The sequence below is a fragment of the Polyodon spathula genome, chromosome 5, assembly GCF_017654505.1.
Source record: "Polyodon spathula isolate WHYD16114869_AA chromosome 5, ASM1765450v1, whole genome shotgun sequence".
NCBI classification, from domain to species: domain Eukaryota; kingdom Metazoa; phylum Chordata; class Actinopteri; order Acipenseriformes; family Polyodontidae; genus Polyodon; species Polyodon spathula.
This window is the reverse complement of record NC_054538.1, coordinates 75,747,242-75,764,688: the sequence shown is the minus strand read 5'-3', so window position 1 is coordinate 75,764,688 and position 17,447 is coordinate 75,747,242. Positions and strand designations below refer to the sequence as shown.

Genomic DNA, 17,447 nt, shown 5'->3' with positions numbered 1-17,447 from the left:
GGATTTGTGATGTTGACTCACCCCTCCACATGATTGTTGAGTCGAGGGAGTAAGATGTGCAGCACATACTGTATAAAGTAAACAACCCAGCCTGATCTTCTATTGCATTCAGTGAATGTGTGTGGGTGGGCAGGTTCAGGGATGTAGATAGCAAGTGGGAGTAAATTAAGAGAGGTCAAGGTTTTTTTTTTATTTACTTAGTTAATATCTCCCTTAACTTGCTCCCTGGCTAGATGCGCACAATTAGTATGAGAACAAATATTAACCTTCATGGAAAAAAAAAAAAAAGCCACACAAATGCCAGGTTACTCGACAGCCGGCACAAATCATTTTCAGAATGTGTTCTTGCTACTTACAATGTGTAGCTGTAGGTAGTCTCCGAGCCCAGAAGAACTGTCTACCCGCACCAAAACAGCATCTTTCAATTGGGTGCTAAATCCTACAGCCAGCCTGTCAGCACGAGTGCTTGGCCGGTCGTTGGGGGGCCATGTGTAAGTGATCAGTCCACCTCCTCGACCAAAAATATACGTAGTTCCAGCTGAAAGAAAACAATCATAAACAAGAGCCATTGAGTCAGTTGCTATTTAAGTTTCACCTTGGGTTTAAACCTTTCAGACAAATACATTTTTATATAGCACATTGTTTTTTCTTACACTCATCTATCTCAACAAATTACTCATTTATATATATATGTTGAGAAAGACGAGTGTGAGAAAGCATCTGTGTTCTGGACAAGCTGAAGTCTTCTAAAGAGTTCAGTAGCAGGCATACCAACAAATAAAGAATACAGGTATAGAGATGCTGAAACATGCATTTATAACCTCTCGCCTTGATTATTGTACCTTCCACATGCACCCTTTTTAATCAACCCCCTGTAATAGATAAGACTATAATTGTGTTAAAAATATTGTTTCGTAATTAAAGTGCCACATGAACAAATCCAAAGAAAAATGTCCAAAATAAGCAACAAGTTGCAGTATAAGGCTGTTTAGAAAACAAAGTATATCTTTTTGCTCATGCCTCAGAGATAGCTATAGTTTATTCCATGAAAATTGCATGCAAGGCACGAGTGGGTCATCCTGTACAGTGAAGCACAACGCAACACATAAATTCAGGCAGACTTTTATGGGCCTAAGGTTTATCAGCTTGTGACAGGAGGGGATAACTAATGGAAGCTAGCAAGAAAACTCACCAGTCATGTCATAACAGGTATCCTGCATTATCTACAGAGACAATATCTCATTTTACAGATTTATTACATAAGATTGCCCTGCCCCCTATAGTACAGTGTTACAGGACGTTTTTTTATTTTTTTTTACTGTATTTTTGTGTTTATAATACTGTATATTAATATTATAATATTTCAGGCTAATGTGCTTGTTGGATTTCACGTATGCAGAACTTCCTCAAGTAATTAACATGCAGATATATAATATAAACCAGCATCTACTGCTATGTCGGAGTATGGCTTACTAACAGATTCAATTGAAAGACTAAACCTAATAAGTCTTCAAGAACTGATGGAGAAGAACAACTGCATTCTTCTATATTTAGATGTTATTTAAGTAAACTGATTAACAAGAATTGCATTACTCATTTTGAAGGCTTTGCAATTATGCAGGAAAACAAATTAGTGTGACTTCTTATGTCATTTGGTAAATGTGTGTGCACCTGGAAAACCCACTAGATCTCGTTTTCAATTCTAGGTAGACTGGGTGGATTAAACATAATCAGAAGTACTGTATGCTGTGGTACAATTAGACAGACAACAGAATGGAGACATAGGTAATTTCATATATGAGAATCTAAGGCCCAATACAATACAATCAATGTATAGTAAGACTGTTTTCATTACTTTTCACAGAGGCCTATTTTAATGGCATCTTTGTGGATGACTTAACAAGTGTTTCAAAAGCACTTTACTGATGTTGGTAAAGCACTAAACAGAATCTGGTAGCCTGCCCTATTCTAATATTAATCACTTACTGTATAGCAGAGGAAAATAAATTCTCAAGGGCTACAACAACCACAAGTAGGAAAAGGTAATTCCATGCAGTATTTTGGTGGTCTGTGCACTTCAAGAAAATACTTATTTATCAGAAGACATAAAATACAAATAAATAAACATATATATATATATATATATATATATATATATATATATATATATATATATACTAGTATATATATATATATATATAATATACCGCTGCTTATTTATCCCCATGTGAGTCTAACCACCATTACAATACATAAGCTATGTGGATGACACTGGAATATGGACACATGGAGAAGAATCTCTTGTAGTTTCATAAATTAGCAAATTATATCCACCCTAACATTTTGGTGGATTTAAGGGGGACAAAATCTGAAAGTGAACTCTTAGACACCTTGGTTAAACTTGATCAAGGATCTATTAAAACAGATTTTTACTCAAAACCTACTCATATACATCAGTACCTACATATGTCATCTGCACATCCTACCTATACTAATAGAGCTAACACACACACACACGTTAGTTGTAATGTCCGGGCAGTTCGCGAAAGCAGAAGGAAGATGCTGAATTAGCTTCGAATTTTATGTCATTTCGACATCTGCCCGGGCAGTTCGTCAACTGCCCACAGCCACCCGGGCTGATGGCGAAGAACGGCTTTAGTGCGCACTGTTGTAACAAATGAAAGGCTAATGTAAAGTAACACAGCAGTGTTCATCCTTTGGGTATCAGCTGCAGTTCTCAATAATAGTTTGTTAATCGAATAACTTTATTTAATCATTAGACCGACTGAATCATTTATATTTATTTGCATTTATTTATTTTAAAGTCCATATCTCATATAGAAAATCATTTTTGGCTTTGGGGTCATACTTGGGTTTACTTTCACAATGTGCAAGACATTAAATTTCCAGGATCAACTTTAGAGCATTCAAAACTATCAATAATTCTGGAAAATACTGACAACGCACAGATGATACACGAAGTTGGGGTGACGTCACTAGGGGAACACATAACAGAGGAGAGATATACATAGCTTCATACTGTAAAAGCGATCATTACAAATTTCTCTGACATTTTGAGTAGTCTGTATTACAGTAAGGAAAGCGGGAGTGTGGTGTGTAATGAAAGAAATTGTGGGGAGGAAGAATAAGTGGTTTTAGGCACGATTCTGAACTGTTTTGAACCTCCACCAGGAGAAAATAGCCATGCTGGCATGAGGAATGCGAGCGACACGCCCCCTTGTCTGCAGGTCAGCAATTCTGAATTCTTGCATACTGTTAACCCTGTGAAACAGTTAATTTATGTAAAAAAAAAAAGTGTATTTCTACATTTGGTTTGTTGTACCATTTATATCTTGCAAACAGTGTTTACCGTTTCCCATCCACTTCAATAATAAAGCATTGTTTATATTACAGGGCCGAGATGGCTTGCATGGTCACGTATAGCTCTTCAACTTCATTCATGAAATAAACACTTATGCTTTCCCTGATTTAGTGAAATTAAATAGACCTAACCTCCTTGTGAACTCCATGTAATTATTATTATTATTATTTCTTGGCAGGCGCCCTTATCCAGTAATGTGCATATGGACATTACCTTAAAGATAAAATTGAAAATTGAAAGCTTACCTAAAAAAGCTGGATGAGCGGATTAATTCATTTGATTTCTGCATCAGAAATCTTGAGCACACAATGTGTTTGTACTGGTTTATAGTACTCTGACATTATTGTTTTTTATCAAGTCAGCAACATGAAAGCTGTGCTCATGCTAATTTTCTTTGGGTAGTTTTGGACAATTGAATGTATTTGATAACTGTGTAGTGTATAATAATAATAATAATAATAATAATAATAATAATAATAATAATAATAATAATAATATCTGATGTCTGTTAAAACAAATGCAACATTTGCAGAGAACTGATTATGTGCATTGGATAGCCTAGTAGTATTTATCACTAGTGCACAGGGTAAGAAAAAAAAAATATGGTAATCATTTTTATATCTGTATGAAGTGTCTCACAGATGCAGCTATATAAAAATATATTTTTGATATAAAAGTAAATGGTACAGAATTGTTTAATTAAGGCTGTTTTTTTTTTTCGGTTTCTACATCGTTTCACTGGGGAAAATGAATCAATGGTCACTTACTTGATGATTGTCTTTGTGAACAGCTGTCTTTGTAAAGGTCTGCATGTGTTTGTGAACTTGTGTCCCAGTGTCTTACAAAAGAGAAAAAATAAAATTTATACCTGCCAGAAACCAACAAACAAAAGCTTTAGTCTTCATGTTCCGAAGTGATCATTGCATTATGACAAACTCGTTGATTTTACTTTCACAGAATACAGTAGTTGTTTTTTTTGATCGTTTTGTTTATACCATAGAAATATGAAAAATGGCAGAAGTACTCAAAACAAGGTTTATGATTGTAAATTTTACAGTCGGTTTCTGCGTAAACCGTCTTCATTTAGTATGTTTGATAAATACTAAATTTAAAAGAAATGTATATGTCGCGTTTCAGATTCTAATATTTTAATGATATGATAAGTATTTTATTATATATTGATATAATTATATGATCAATGAATTATAGCTGTGCTATATATATATATTTATAGTATATATGACTATTATTTACTGGGTGGCCTAATTAAACACATAAATATTATCTGATATTATACTCTGCTCTTTGAAGCATGTTAACTAATTAAATAACCCTTAATGCCAGACAATATCAAATATAATCAGATTGTAATGTGAAATGGACTTCAATGAAATGCTGAGGCAAATGTCTAATTGTCTGAGATCTGATGTCAACTAATGTTAGACATGAAATAATATTGTCTGAATGTGTAAAAAATATTTTCTACAGAACGGAAACTAAACTTTTTATAAGAAAACAGTTTCACCTGTCATTCATATTTCTAAATAAGAATAATACAAACTTTATGCTGTTGATTAATTATTAATTAATACTGCTGTGATAAATTCGTTTTGGGACAACGCTCTTTCTGAGTTTCATGTAACTATTTAACTGGGTGGCTTTTACAAGTTTAAACTGATTATTAGTCTCCTGCTAATACTGAATAATCTCTCATTCAAGCAGTGTAACTCTGCTCAGAAATGTGTATTGTATTACTGCAATAAGAATAAAATAAAACATTTCACACACACACTCTAACCTCTACATCTAATCCATGATGAAACTAAACTGTGCATTGATATTTAGTTTAGCTCCATTGCTATAACGTTGTCAGAAAGTATTTAAGTTATTTACATAAACATTGCAGTGGGTGGCTTGGTGACGGTGCGCTTTTGCACTTAAAGGCAACAAAGGTAACTCACGCTACACTGTATCTTTAAAAATATTTCTTCACCCTGGTGGCTGTGGGCAGCTGACCAGCCAGGGCAGATGCCAAAATGACTTAAAATTTGAAGCTAATTCTGCATGTGCCTGCCACAGCTAGGCACCTCGCCAACTGCCCAGGCATTACGGCAAGTTAATAATCTTTCTGTGCCACCAGCCCGGGTGGCTGTGGGTAGATGACGAACTACTCGGGCAGATGCCAAATTGACAAAAAATTTGAAGCTAATTTCTGCACCATCATGTGTATTCTTGCACGCTCCCATCTCGCCAGCATCTCCCTCTACCAGTACCAGCATCATCTTTCGCTTTGTCTCGTGTACTAGTCATAGCAGTATGCGCATGTGGTCTCCTTGCTCTGTGTTAACTTAGCGTAACTGTCACCAGTCAACAACACCCTGGCCTTCAACTCTAAGGATTCGAGGTAAATAAAACATTACTTTTTATTATGTTATAATTGTACTACTTTTTACATGTTACATTACCTAGTATGTTATAGTATTTGTATTGTTTTTATGTTACTGTGTTTTTCATTTGTGTTTAGTGAAGGAAAATGCAACATATATAGGCTTTGATAAGAGTAACCATGGGCGTGGAGAATCTAACCCCCTATTTCCCATAAGATCTAGTATTTACAAACCGTGGTTTTGCCAACAGTGGGGGTTTTCAAGAATGTAAACCCCGCGGTTGGCGAGGGATTACTGTATGTATACACACACACACACACACACATTGGCAGTTACAGTAGGTGGTACAGCTTAATGCTTGCGCCGTTGACCTTCGGAGGCAATGTACAATTGCAAGCATTAGGTGGTTAGAATCACAAGGATAAAAAGCACAAAAAATAAGGACATTTAATTAGAAGCAATTGTGCTTGACTGCTTTCAGACCTTTCTATGTATACTGAGATTTCCATTCTTCTCCCCTTTTAGTTGACTACTCTAGATAGCTGAGAAATGGCCCCAGATAATCCAGGGCCGAATTAAGTCAAACAAGTGTTTACTGGGAGACAGAAATAACAAAAAGAATAGTCTTTACATTCTGTAAGGGCCAATTGTAAGACCATTCAGTTAATCACAAATGAAAAAGTCTTAAACACAACCTATTCTGAATAGTGAATGGAGTGAATGTAGACTATACATGAAATGTGTTAACAATCATATCCAACAATAAGAGAATACTTGCCCTCATGTTTTGCAAAACTATTATTATTAACAGTTATACAAGGAATAGTGGGCCACATTTGTCATAATAACAAAATTAAACTGTCAATGTCACATGTAGTACCAGAAACAAACAATGTAGTACCAGCAACAAACAGTGCAGTACCAGCAACGAACAATGTATGCATAACTTTGAGTCCCATAAACAAACCTTGTAAGTCACTTTTTGTTGCCTGACATTTAATTTCCCTTGGTCCAAAAACTGTGCAAATTACACTTTGGAGAAAACGCCTACTGTAGATAAATTACTTTTTTTCCATTTTAAATTTTTAAAAACAAATTTTTAAAAACATCCAAAATAAAACCAAAGAAAATAAAATTAAAGACCAAGCTCATCTCTTCCTAAAATTATTAACCACCCTGTAGCTTTGGAGCAATTTATATATGAAAATGCACTGGTTGCAGTATCTAGCCACTGCTCTGTGCAGCAAACCTGTCCACATGACTAGTTCACTGGCAAAGGCTCATGGGATTGCAGTGCACTCTGTGAAAAACAAGCATGTTAACTCTAGAATTGTTGGAGGCTTATCTAATGGTGCTCCCTGCATGATTCATTTTTGTATTCTTTATTTCTGCTCATACTAAAGGCAAGGCGATGGTCTAAAAATAAAAATGACTTTGTTAGTTAAAGCAATATGTTTTCAATATAAACAGGTTGCAGAGTAAACCACAGAAGAACAATATGATTATAAATCATTTTGACTACAATTACATACTTTCCAGTAAACTATTAAAATATCAATAAATGAGTTTTTACTGTATGCGTCGCAGGGGTAGTGCAGGACAATAAATGTTTCTGCTTCCTTGCTTCTCAATATTACCACTTGCACAATAGCAATAACTATAACGGCATCCCTCACTGTCCAATTTTCTATGTTACTTTACCTCTGAAGGCAACCGCAACAAGCCTGCAATCTTTGGTAACATCACTCTTCCTCCGCATTGTGTTAGCTTTCATTAGCTCCTCTACTCTCAGTAGTGATGTGTTTTCTAGTTCCAAGCCCCAAGCCACTTTATTATCTGTTAGTGTGAAGCACTCTACAGTGTATATATATATATATATATATAATATATATATATATATATATATATATATATATATATATATATATATATTTTTTTTTTTTTTTTTTTTTAAATGTGTACATTCAGGTAGAATTTTTAAATTTAATTACAAGATTTAATATTTAGTTAAATATTTAACTGGCCAGCTAAATCTGAAGTTTGTATGCAAATGAGCTCCGTCTGCTTTGTGATTTCACGCAATTTGACTGGCTCTTGTAATGTTAATCGGGAAATATGCAAATTTAAGCATTACAAGAGCAAATTAAATTGTGTGAAAACACAAAGCAGCCAGAGCTGATTTGCATACAAACTCCAGAATTGTCTGGTCAGTTAAATATTTAGCCAAATGTTAAATCTTGTTAAGAGATTTAAGATTTAGTTAAATATTTAGTTAAATGTTCAATCTAGTTTAGAGATTTAAGATTTAGTTAAATATTTAGTTAAATGTTCAATCTAGTTTAGAGATTTAAGATTTAGTTAAATATTTTGCTTAAGATTTATGTTAAATCTTGTAATTAGATTTATAAATTATATCCGAATGTACACATTTAAAAAATATTTATTTTCAAAACATTTATAAATCTGGGGAAAAAACTACAAGATTTAAGTTAAATCTGGGAAAAAATACAAGATTTAAGTTAAAGTTACACATGGCACCCCATAAAGCACCAGCATGGCACAATTAAGCAGTTCCCCACAATGCCATCAGATAGACCTGCACCCTTTCATTAAAACCGCCTTTACCTGATCTGACGTTTGTTCCTCTAATGACATTTGGTTGTAAAACACAGCTAACAATTACCAGTGCTTGATTTTTAATACCAGGAGGGTTTGACAACCCAATTAAAAATCTATACAGTATAGGGACACACGCATCCATGCTCTTGAATTATGTCTGAAGTTCATATTGTATGTTCATTGACATCTGGGTTTTTAATGAATGCCAGGATACATCTTTGACACCAACACAGTTTCCACAGACCAGGCTTTAAAAATGCCTTCTAAATCAACTGTCCAACAAAACCAATCACTGTTGCGCTGATCTGTCTATCTGGTTAATTTCCAAAGCCCTGTAGCCTCTCACGCTGTGTCTCAATGCACTTCTTCAAGGGCCCTTACTACCAAGGTTAAAGGATGCTGCAAATTATCCTTAGTATTATATACAGTATTTACATGTGTTTAGCTGAATGTCTTTGGATTCTTAATAAATATGTATTTAAAAAAATCATCACAATAAAGAGGGGCCCGTAGTAACGTTAATAAGAGGTTCCTATAATGTAAACTTTGATTAAATGTCCACATGTAAACTGCCGCATGAACGCTGAACGGATAACAAACCAAATTACTTCAAATATTCAACCAATGGTTTTGCTTTGTTTTTTGTTTTGTTCTTAATTATAACATATAAAAAAATCATCCAACCGCAGTTATATTTGTTAGAATTATAAATAATCTTACACTGTGTAGAGATGTGAACCCATGCATTTAACACAATTCTAAACAAAAACATTGTTTACCTTTTTCTGCTTATTTGATAATAAGCTAATATGTAGCCTGTAGAGTTAGTTAAGCAGAGCCCCGTCTTTTTCGCAAATATAAAATAACACAAAATAAAACGAAAAATGCAACATATAAAACTAAATACAAATATAAATCTAAATAAACTGAAAAATAATTATAATTCAAACACAGAATGGCATTTTTAAATTGGGAGGTTTTTAAAATACTTTAAATCAATCGTAGTTGTCAAGGCACAGCTGTTACCATAGTTACGGTCTGAAGGGAATCAGAAGCCCTGACTAGCACTTGCGCAGATGTATACTGGAACGAGTCGTTTGGGAAGAGTCTGTTTAATGTTTGCTTATATTTTGTATTAGTATGATAATTCTTTGTTTTATTTCAAGTGGTGCAAACTTTGCAGTAAAGCAAATGCTGTTTTGGTTTTGAATGACTGAATCTGCTTTGCTTCGTGTTTAAATACTGACAAACCCCAAGCTTTTTCTATACTGGAGCCCTGCTTCAGTGAAATGGGATTGAAATACAATTCCTATCATTTTTTGTTTAATGGGTAGATTGCAGTATGTGAAAATAGCTCCACAGCCCCACAATAGTAGAGCAATTTAAATATATATTTTCTATTTTATCGTATTATATATTATCGTATTTTCTATTTTATTGTATCGCATGGGCAGTAGTTATTGTATAAAAAAAAGAGGGGGGGGGGGGGGTATGTTACTGTTATTGCCTCTAACAATAAATTATGGTAACTACATTTTTTTTCTGTGAGGTCTAATTATGTCAAAGTGTAAAAAAAAAAAAAAAAAGGATAATGTTTAATAAAAAATGATAGATGTAGTTAAAACATGATATATAGTGTTATTGCTATACATCTGTCGGAGTTGTTTTATTAATGTGTATCTGTAATAAAACGAAATAAAACAAAGCCGGTGAAAAATAGAATATAAAATTTTAATAAATAAAAAAAAAATTCAAGTGGCTCTAGTTATGAGATTATAAACGGTGTCATTCTCTAGCTGCATGAGATTATATACTGTACATTAAAATGCACCATGCAGTGCACACAAGGTAACTTATACAATCTACTTCCAACTAAACTGGCCATGACCATTTGTGTTCCAGCTAATTATACAGTACTGCAGTGTTATATGTGTTTCCTGTCAGTTTGCTCCCAGTTATGGATCTATTGTTGTCATACAATATACTCCTAGTGATAGGACTATTCTGTTGGCAGCTATTTATTTGATGACTGCACTGATATTTGTGCTAATAGTGTTGCCTTCTAGAGGGAGGCATTGAGAAATGCCAGAAGGCATGTGCTTGGGCATGTTGAGTAATTCAAAATGGTGCATTGAATAGCAACACATTCCAGTAAATTCTGTTCATTATCATAAGCAATTGTATGCTGTTTCAGTTTGTTATTAAAATGCAAGGTATTTGGAATAAAATAAAATAAAAACATTAAACTCTTCCTCTAATCAAAAATCCTGTCATCAGTAAACTATCTTTGTGGTCAATCGTCAAGCCTTAATACAATATGGAACACATTTCCTGAGACTTATTTGTGATATAATTAAAAATCTAATTACAGTCTAATAAGGTTACATGTCTAGGTGAAGACTAGGCTTGATGCCACTAAATGAACCATGGAATCTCCGCTAAACAGACTATTAACATCTTAAATATGTTTCGTCATCCAGCATGTGAATTGCATTAAAACAAACAAGCAAAAAACAAAAACTATCTATCTCAAGTTCACATACTACACTCTTTTCTTTCTTCAACACAAACTGAATGCCCTTGCCTGAAACGATATTGACATTTATTCTATTTCCAAAACGGTTGTGTAAAAAAAAAAAATAAAAAAAAAAAAATAGGCAGCCAATTCTCAGGCCTCTGCAAACATGCAAAATGTTTTCATTGTTATTCTTTAAAAAATGATAATAACTTGTCTCTCCAAGCTAAAAAAAAAAAAGAAACGACCCACAGGTCAACAAAACACTTTCCCTCTGTCAATCTTTTCTTTAAAAAAAAGCTGTTAATTAATAATGTCTTCTATTCATAGATTTTTATTCATGAAAAGCAAATTTCAGTCAAGATTAAAACGATTAAAAAATAATCCAGAGCCAATTAACAGTTTACAGTTCTCAATAACACTTCAGTTCATCCAGTATCCAGGTCCACACAAAAGCAATGTCGATTTGTGTTAACCCCCACTCTTCTACACTGAGGCTCATTCATTTCTAAATTCTCAATGAAAAAGGAGAGGCTTGGTGCAGCAAGCTACACTGCCTGTTTCTGAATCCCTTTATTCTGAATGCACCCGTCTCCAAGGGGAGTTCAGCTTCTATCATAGAACAAAATCCAAGGATCGACAGCTATTATCCTAGCAGCTCAATAACAATGTACTTAGGCACCATTATCCTTGGAAACAATTAGGAAGTTGGCTCTATCATGTGCAAGGCACCTTCCTTGATCTGAGTGTTACAGACGTAGATGATTTTTCTGAAATGGTTGTATCAAAAGAATCAGAATGAGACAGCTGCTGAACTGCAGATCTATACCACCTTCCATATCTGATTACTTGTAAGGCTGGTATTAGCCCTCATAAGGTAACCTGGGGTACATTTGGATCCCACAGTGCTTTAGTATCAGTTATTATGTGGCTCTAGTGACTTCCTTTTAGGTAGTTGTCAGGCACCCATCCTGTTACACTATGCAAAGGATAATTGTAGGCCAGGTAACCTGGTTGAATTTCCCAAACTGTTTTAGATTTGGGGTCCATAAGGACCCCAGGCGTAGTATATCTGTGGCCCCAAAATTCTCAAGTGAATATCTCAAGTACTGTAGCTACCTTTATAGCTCAAGGCTTGTTTGAATGTACAGATTTGGAGTTTTCCAGTGATGTATCGTATGTCCTGAACACATGGCTTGAGTAGTGTGTCAGCTCCTAAGTTTCGTTTGTTGCCTATTATTTGGTCGCTTCAACAGATATCATGCCAGTTTCAACGTAATTTAAAAGTGCAGGCTTTGTGCTTTCCAATGATGTGAGGCATGCTCATAAGCGTACTTTCTACCAGCCCCTCATTCGGTAGATGTGTTCAAGTGCCTGTAACTCAAAAACAGAAAGAGCTAGGAACAGTCGATATACCAAATAAAAGGGGCTTTGGGCTTTCCAATGATATCTCACATGCACGGATGTTCCTACAGCGTCCAGAATATACAGTGACACCTTTACTTGCTAGGAGACAGCTGTGCACATTTGCATAGCATAAACACATTATACCAAACTATGACTAGAAGTAAAGGAAAAGTACAATAAAGTGTTCATATACACATTTTCATTAATTCATTTACTCCAGTGGACTAGACAACTCCTGTAGCACATGTACAGTATATTCCATTAACGCGTCGCATAATGTGCTCGGACCCCTTTCCCTTTTTTAAACTTTTTTTTTGTTTTGTTTTTTGTCATTTTTTAATTAAAAAAAAAAAAAAAATGTTCTTTTTATTTATTTTTTTGGTTTTGTGGGTTTCTTTAATTTGAGATACATGGCTACTGTAGTGATCCAGCAGTGGGGTTACTAAATAAAGTACCCCGGGGTTTAAAATTTTTCGAATCCAAACACAGCCCTCGCCCTTCCCCTGGATGAAAGAGGAGGCCATGCAAAGTTTGGTTGCACTGGCTCCTGCAGGGTCAGAATGCATAAAGGAACAGAGAGATAGACATATTTCCTTCTTTATATATTATTAATTAAAGAAGCATATAATATTGTCCTGAAAGTGTGTGCACCCTTTATATATTACTGTATCATTGTATCACATGGCAGCATATCTGTGCACATTCAGTATGCACAGTATGGCTTTCATTAGCTAATTTGCAGCAGTGTAATAATAGCGAAAGACAAACATGATTACAAATGAAGGTTAAGTGAAGGAATCTTATGTTAGCATTTTGAGTTGTTTATTATCACGACTTAGCATTTTACATCTAAGACAAAACTGTCTTCTTTTGAATACCTTCTGTTGTAGATGGCTATTATTAGCTGTCTTTAGAACTGCCAGTTTCAAAGGAGCCTCCTCTGCACATCATCTCATGTGTAATAATCAATGAGCTGTCTGGCTACTTCAATTTAACTAGTGTTAGCAATCCAAAGAGTATACCCTCTAATGAAGCAAATTGTTCTGTTTATACTGTGGCCTCCTGCTTTACATGCACGAGACATTATTATTATTATTATATATTTTTTGTGTGTGTTTACTGCAAGAAAAAAAAAAAAGTATAAGTAAGCATACAGGACCAAGTTCATGTACAATAAGAGCAACCATATGGATAATTCTCAAACTTGTCTTGGATAACTCTGCCCTTTTAAAGTTGTAGTGAATATGATGCTTTTGGTGTGTACTGATGTACGAGATACTCTGTGACCTGCTAAACCTTGTTTCCTTTTCAGTAAAAAGAAAAACTTTGAAAAGCTGACATACTGTAAGACAAATGAATGCCTGCAGCTTTAATAACTGCAGTGGAGACATGAAATCCTGTTATGTGAGAGTAGAAAGAAACCTTACAGGTAATAGGAATGTACAGTTTACTGTGTAGAAGAAGACGACTTTCTGGTACCAGGGAAAATTGCAAGTACCATTTTGTTTTGCTGAGCTGCCATCACCAATCAATGAAGAAGTGGATTTCCATTGTCTATAAGACTAACGGTTTAGAAAGCACTCACAGTGTTTTCCTTCGACTGACTGTCCATGCTAACTATATGTAAATATGGACCAAATTAAACATGAATGCTGAGGCTGCTTCTCAAAAGACAGCAAATTGCTAAATAATTATAATTTTGCAGAGCACAGATTGCTTACCAATATTTTTCTAAGTAATTGCATCCCTGGTATGTACAGTAGTTTATTGTTTACATGTCTTCAACAGAAAATTAAGTGCTAAGATTAGCTTTCTGTGAAAGAACATAGGAAACTTCACTTCTCACAATTTAAACTGCAAACTGTTTTATTTGAACCCTAAACAACCCTTTGTCAATGTGAAAGCTCCCTATCATTCTGACTGCTTGTGACTTCAGCTGGATTTGAACCCAGACCTTAGATGTGAAAGGCCAAGGCCATTGCGCCTGATTACTCTTTTCATGTCACCTCCAAACAAACAATATGACCCCACAATCTACTGTACAAATAAAGCATTTACACAGCAGGTGCAGAGGCATTTTTTCCAAGCATTGACAACAATTTTAACTAACTCTTTTTTTTTTTAATGGAGGAAAACAGCTGTACTTTTACAAAATTATAAGAAAGTAAATTAGTGTTATTCACAATCTCTCAAGCACCCTCAATTTGTATATTTCTCATATAGCAGCACTGCAATGGAGAAACGTCACCTTTCATGACATGGGTAAAACTGGAGTAAACCCTTTGAAAATATGTTCTAGGGCTGTTTCTAAACTCAGTAGCAGCCGAGAGGGATCAAACAGGTAAAAAAAAAAAAAAAAAAAAAAAAAACTGTAGAGGATCGTCTTCACTAGTGCTTAGCAGATAAAACAGATTTAATGTGCAAATGGTCATTCAGATTTTTTTTTCGATGGCCTGTAATTACTTTGACAGCATTGACTTGAACCCCTTTTTCTTCCAAAGCTTACTGGAATGTGCCTTGGCATCTTGCTCTGAAACATCAAGAGGATATCAGTTCAATAAAGCTCTCCAATACGCATCCTACCAACACCTCGGGGGGGGGGGGGGTTGGTATTGAGGATCTCTGATGTTCTGATGTTCAGAGAACAAAGCATTTCAAGTGAGCCTTTTCCCCCCGAAACAACATCAGAAAAAAAAAAAAATAAGCTCTATCTCATTTTTCTTAAGACTCTCTGTTTAACCCTATTGGGGAAAGTACGGTTATAGTCACTGTAACTTCTAGATAATCATGTGTTGGCTCCAGACTGTAAGAAAGCAAAGTGTAATATATGGATATTATAGTATGAAAGACTTTTCTGGGCTCAAGAGAACCCCCAAAGCCTCCAGTAAAAGTACACTTTTTGTTTGTTTTGCTTTTTGCTACAAAACTTAATTATGTCTCAACTCTATTGTTCCAGCCACTAGTCAATGCTAGATTGTAACACTGACATAGAGCACAGTGATAATGGAGAGTTATTTAATGTTCATTCCCCTAATATTCTCCTGCACATCATTTCATCAAAGAAAACAAAAATATCAAACAAGATTATAGCCATGAGTTCTGCTCTGCCTCATCTAGTTACAGCTTATCTTCCGTCGTAAAATGTATTTTCTATCCACAGACTTTTTCCTGAGTAGCAATTAAAAATTAATAGACCACAACGATAGGATTCTCATAAATTAATAATAAACAAAAGATACGCATAGGAAAGGAGAGGGAAAGGAAAATGAAACAGAGAGTTAACATACAGCGTATCTCCTATAAGCCAAGGAGAAACATGCTTCTCTTTGGTCTAATAATGATACACAGTGGAAGGTGCTGTTCTTGTGCTTGAAACTTGGTATGAGGGTACTTTTAAACAAAGGGATAACATTTGTTTTGTCGTTTTAACAGCAGTGGGGAGCTAGCGGAACAGGTAGGGCTGTGTCAATTAGAGGCTTACTATAGTTATATCTCCTAATTAAGTATTCACCCGGCTTGAAAAAACTGACATTTTGAAAAAAGAAAGTGGCTACAACATCATTTTGTCTTTGCAGTCATATTAAACCCCATCTGACTGACACCTCAGTCTGTCCTCTTATTACAACACATTCTGTCATTTACAACATTGTCAGACAAGGCTGAAATCTATGGGGGAATTATAATTCATAGTAGCTCTTACCTAGTGCACTTCAGTCCTGACCTTAAATCCCCCAGTAATTATTTACTCTCTCATACAAGGGCTGCCATTGGTGCCAAATTGTGCAGTGGTTCTGTGAAATGGACGGGCTAGGCTGAAAGAGCCTAACTTGTGATCTGTGCAACCCAGACCACAAAAAATGAGGCTTGAGAGGATAGTGAACTTACCTAAACGTTACCCCACTCATGGGAGTAGAAATAGGAAGAAGCTAATTCAATGACAATCTGTCACACACTGGGTCATTTGAATGACTGTTCCATCTTCAAGGTCTATGAAAGCTAATGTTTTATCCAGTAAGCATTACAGTTCCCTGTCACGCTCTGCCGTCTTCTCTAGTTTGAAAGCTATACTTTAACTGAAGAGCCCCAGATTCTCTGTAGTTTATCTTTTGATTTCCTTCCACTGTTCTTCCTGATAAACTCTTGGTGAGCCAGTTAAATTATGCAATGTGTTTTAAATGTGTCACCCTTAATTTTTTTTATTTATCTCACGCTTGTGCTTTATCTTATTGCTGCCTTTACCTCATACGCTCACAATCAGGGATCAGTAGAAACAGTAGAAATCAGTAGATTTCACTTTATGAAATCAAAATGTTCTTATACAGCTACTGCATCACCTAGAACTTTAAGATTGATATATATTTTTTTTTTTAAAAGAAACAAGTATACAGAGAAACCTTAAAATGATATAGCAAAAGTATACCAGAAGCCATACAATATTTTGTGTTTTCGTTATATGGAAAACTACAAAGTGGTATGCAAATCAATATTTAAATGTAACATTATTCAGCATGCTTCATTCAACTTTATAAAGCAAAATAATGTTGTTTTGCAAATAATAGTTTTTTCTTAATTCTGATTTAATTAAATCAATTTAACTTCACTCGCTGTTCGTGTTTGGTTTGAATTAAAAATAAAGAGCTGCCTTCTTTTACATTGTAAATTAAACAGAATCATTGTCTCAATCAAGTTACGGGAGAAAAAACTAAAGTCTGCTTAACTAAGTCGTAAAGTCGTGATGTGGATATTCTATGTGGGCAGACGCCTGAGCCACCCACTGGGCGACAAAACAACTGCATTAGAAATCAATGATCAAATGACCAAATCACCTTTAACTCAGCAATAGAAGTAGTTTTTTTTTTCTTACCCACATAATACATCATGTAAATTGGTTGTCATTTCCAAATTAAGGCAAAACAAACAATTTATTTCAAGTTTCAAGGGAAATCAATAACCCTTTGACCAATGTCTTGCAGTGCGAGTTCTGCTAGATCACTAGTTTTCTTACTATGCTGCATGCAAACTGCTTGCTATCAGAGTCCAATTAAGGCTACAGATGAAAACAAACTAATTTGGCAAGAACTGTGAAAACTGAGATGACTGCGCTTGGTATTTTCTCAAAGTGTCACGCCCTATTTAC

At 34.9% G+C, this 17,447-nt stretch overlaps 1 protein-coding gene across 30 annotated transcripts in view; it reads right to left on the bottom strand.

The window, feature by feature from the left end:
* nrxn1a (neurexin 1a) overlaps nt 1-17,447 on the bottom strand; it is a 394,460-nt gene that overhangs the window by 149,627 nt on the left and 227,386 nt on the right. For all 30 annotated transcript variants that reach the window (XM_041251357.1, XM_041251339.1, XM_041251340.1 and 27 more), the window contains one exon: nt 357-538. In XM_041251357.1, the coding sequence (XP_041107291.1) occupies nt 357-538 (182 nt within the window). The remainder of the gene's footprint in view (nt 1-356; nt 539-17,447) is intronic.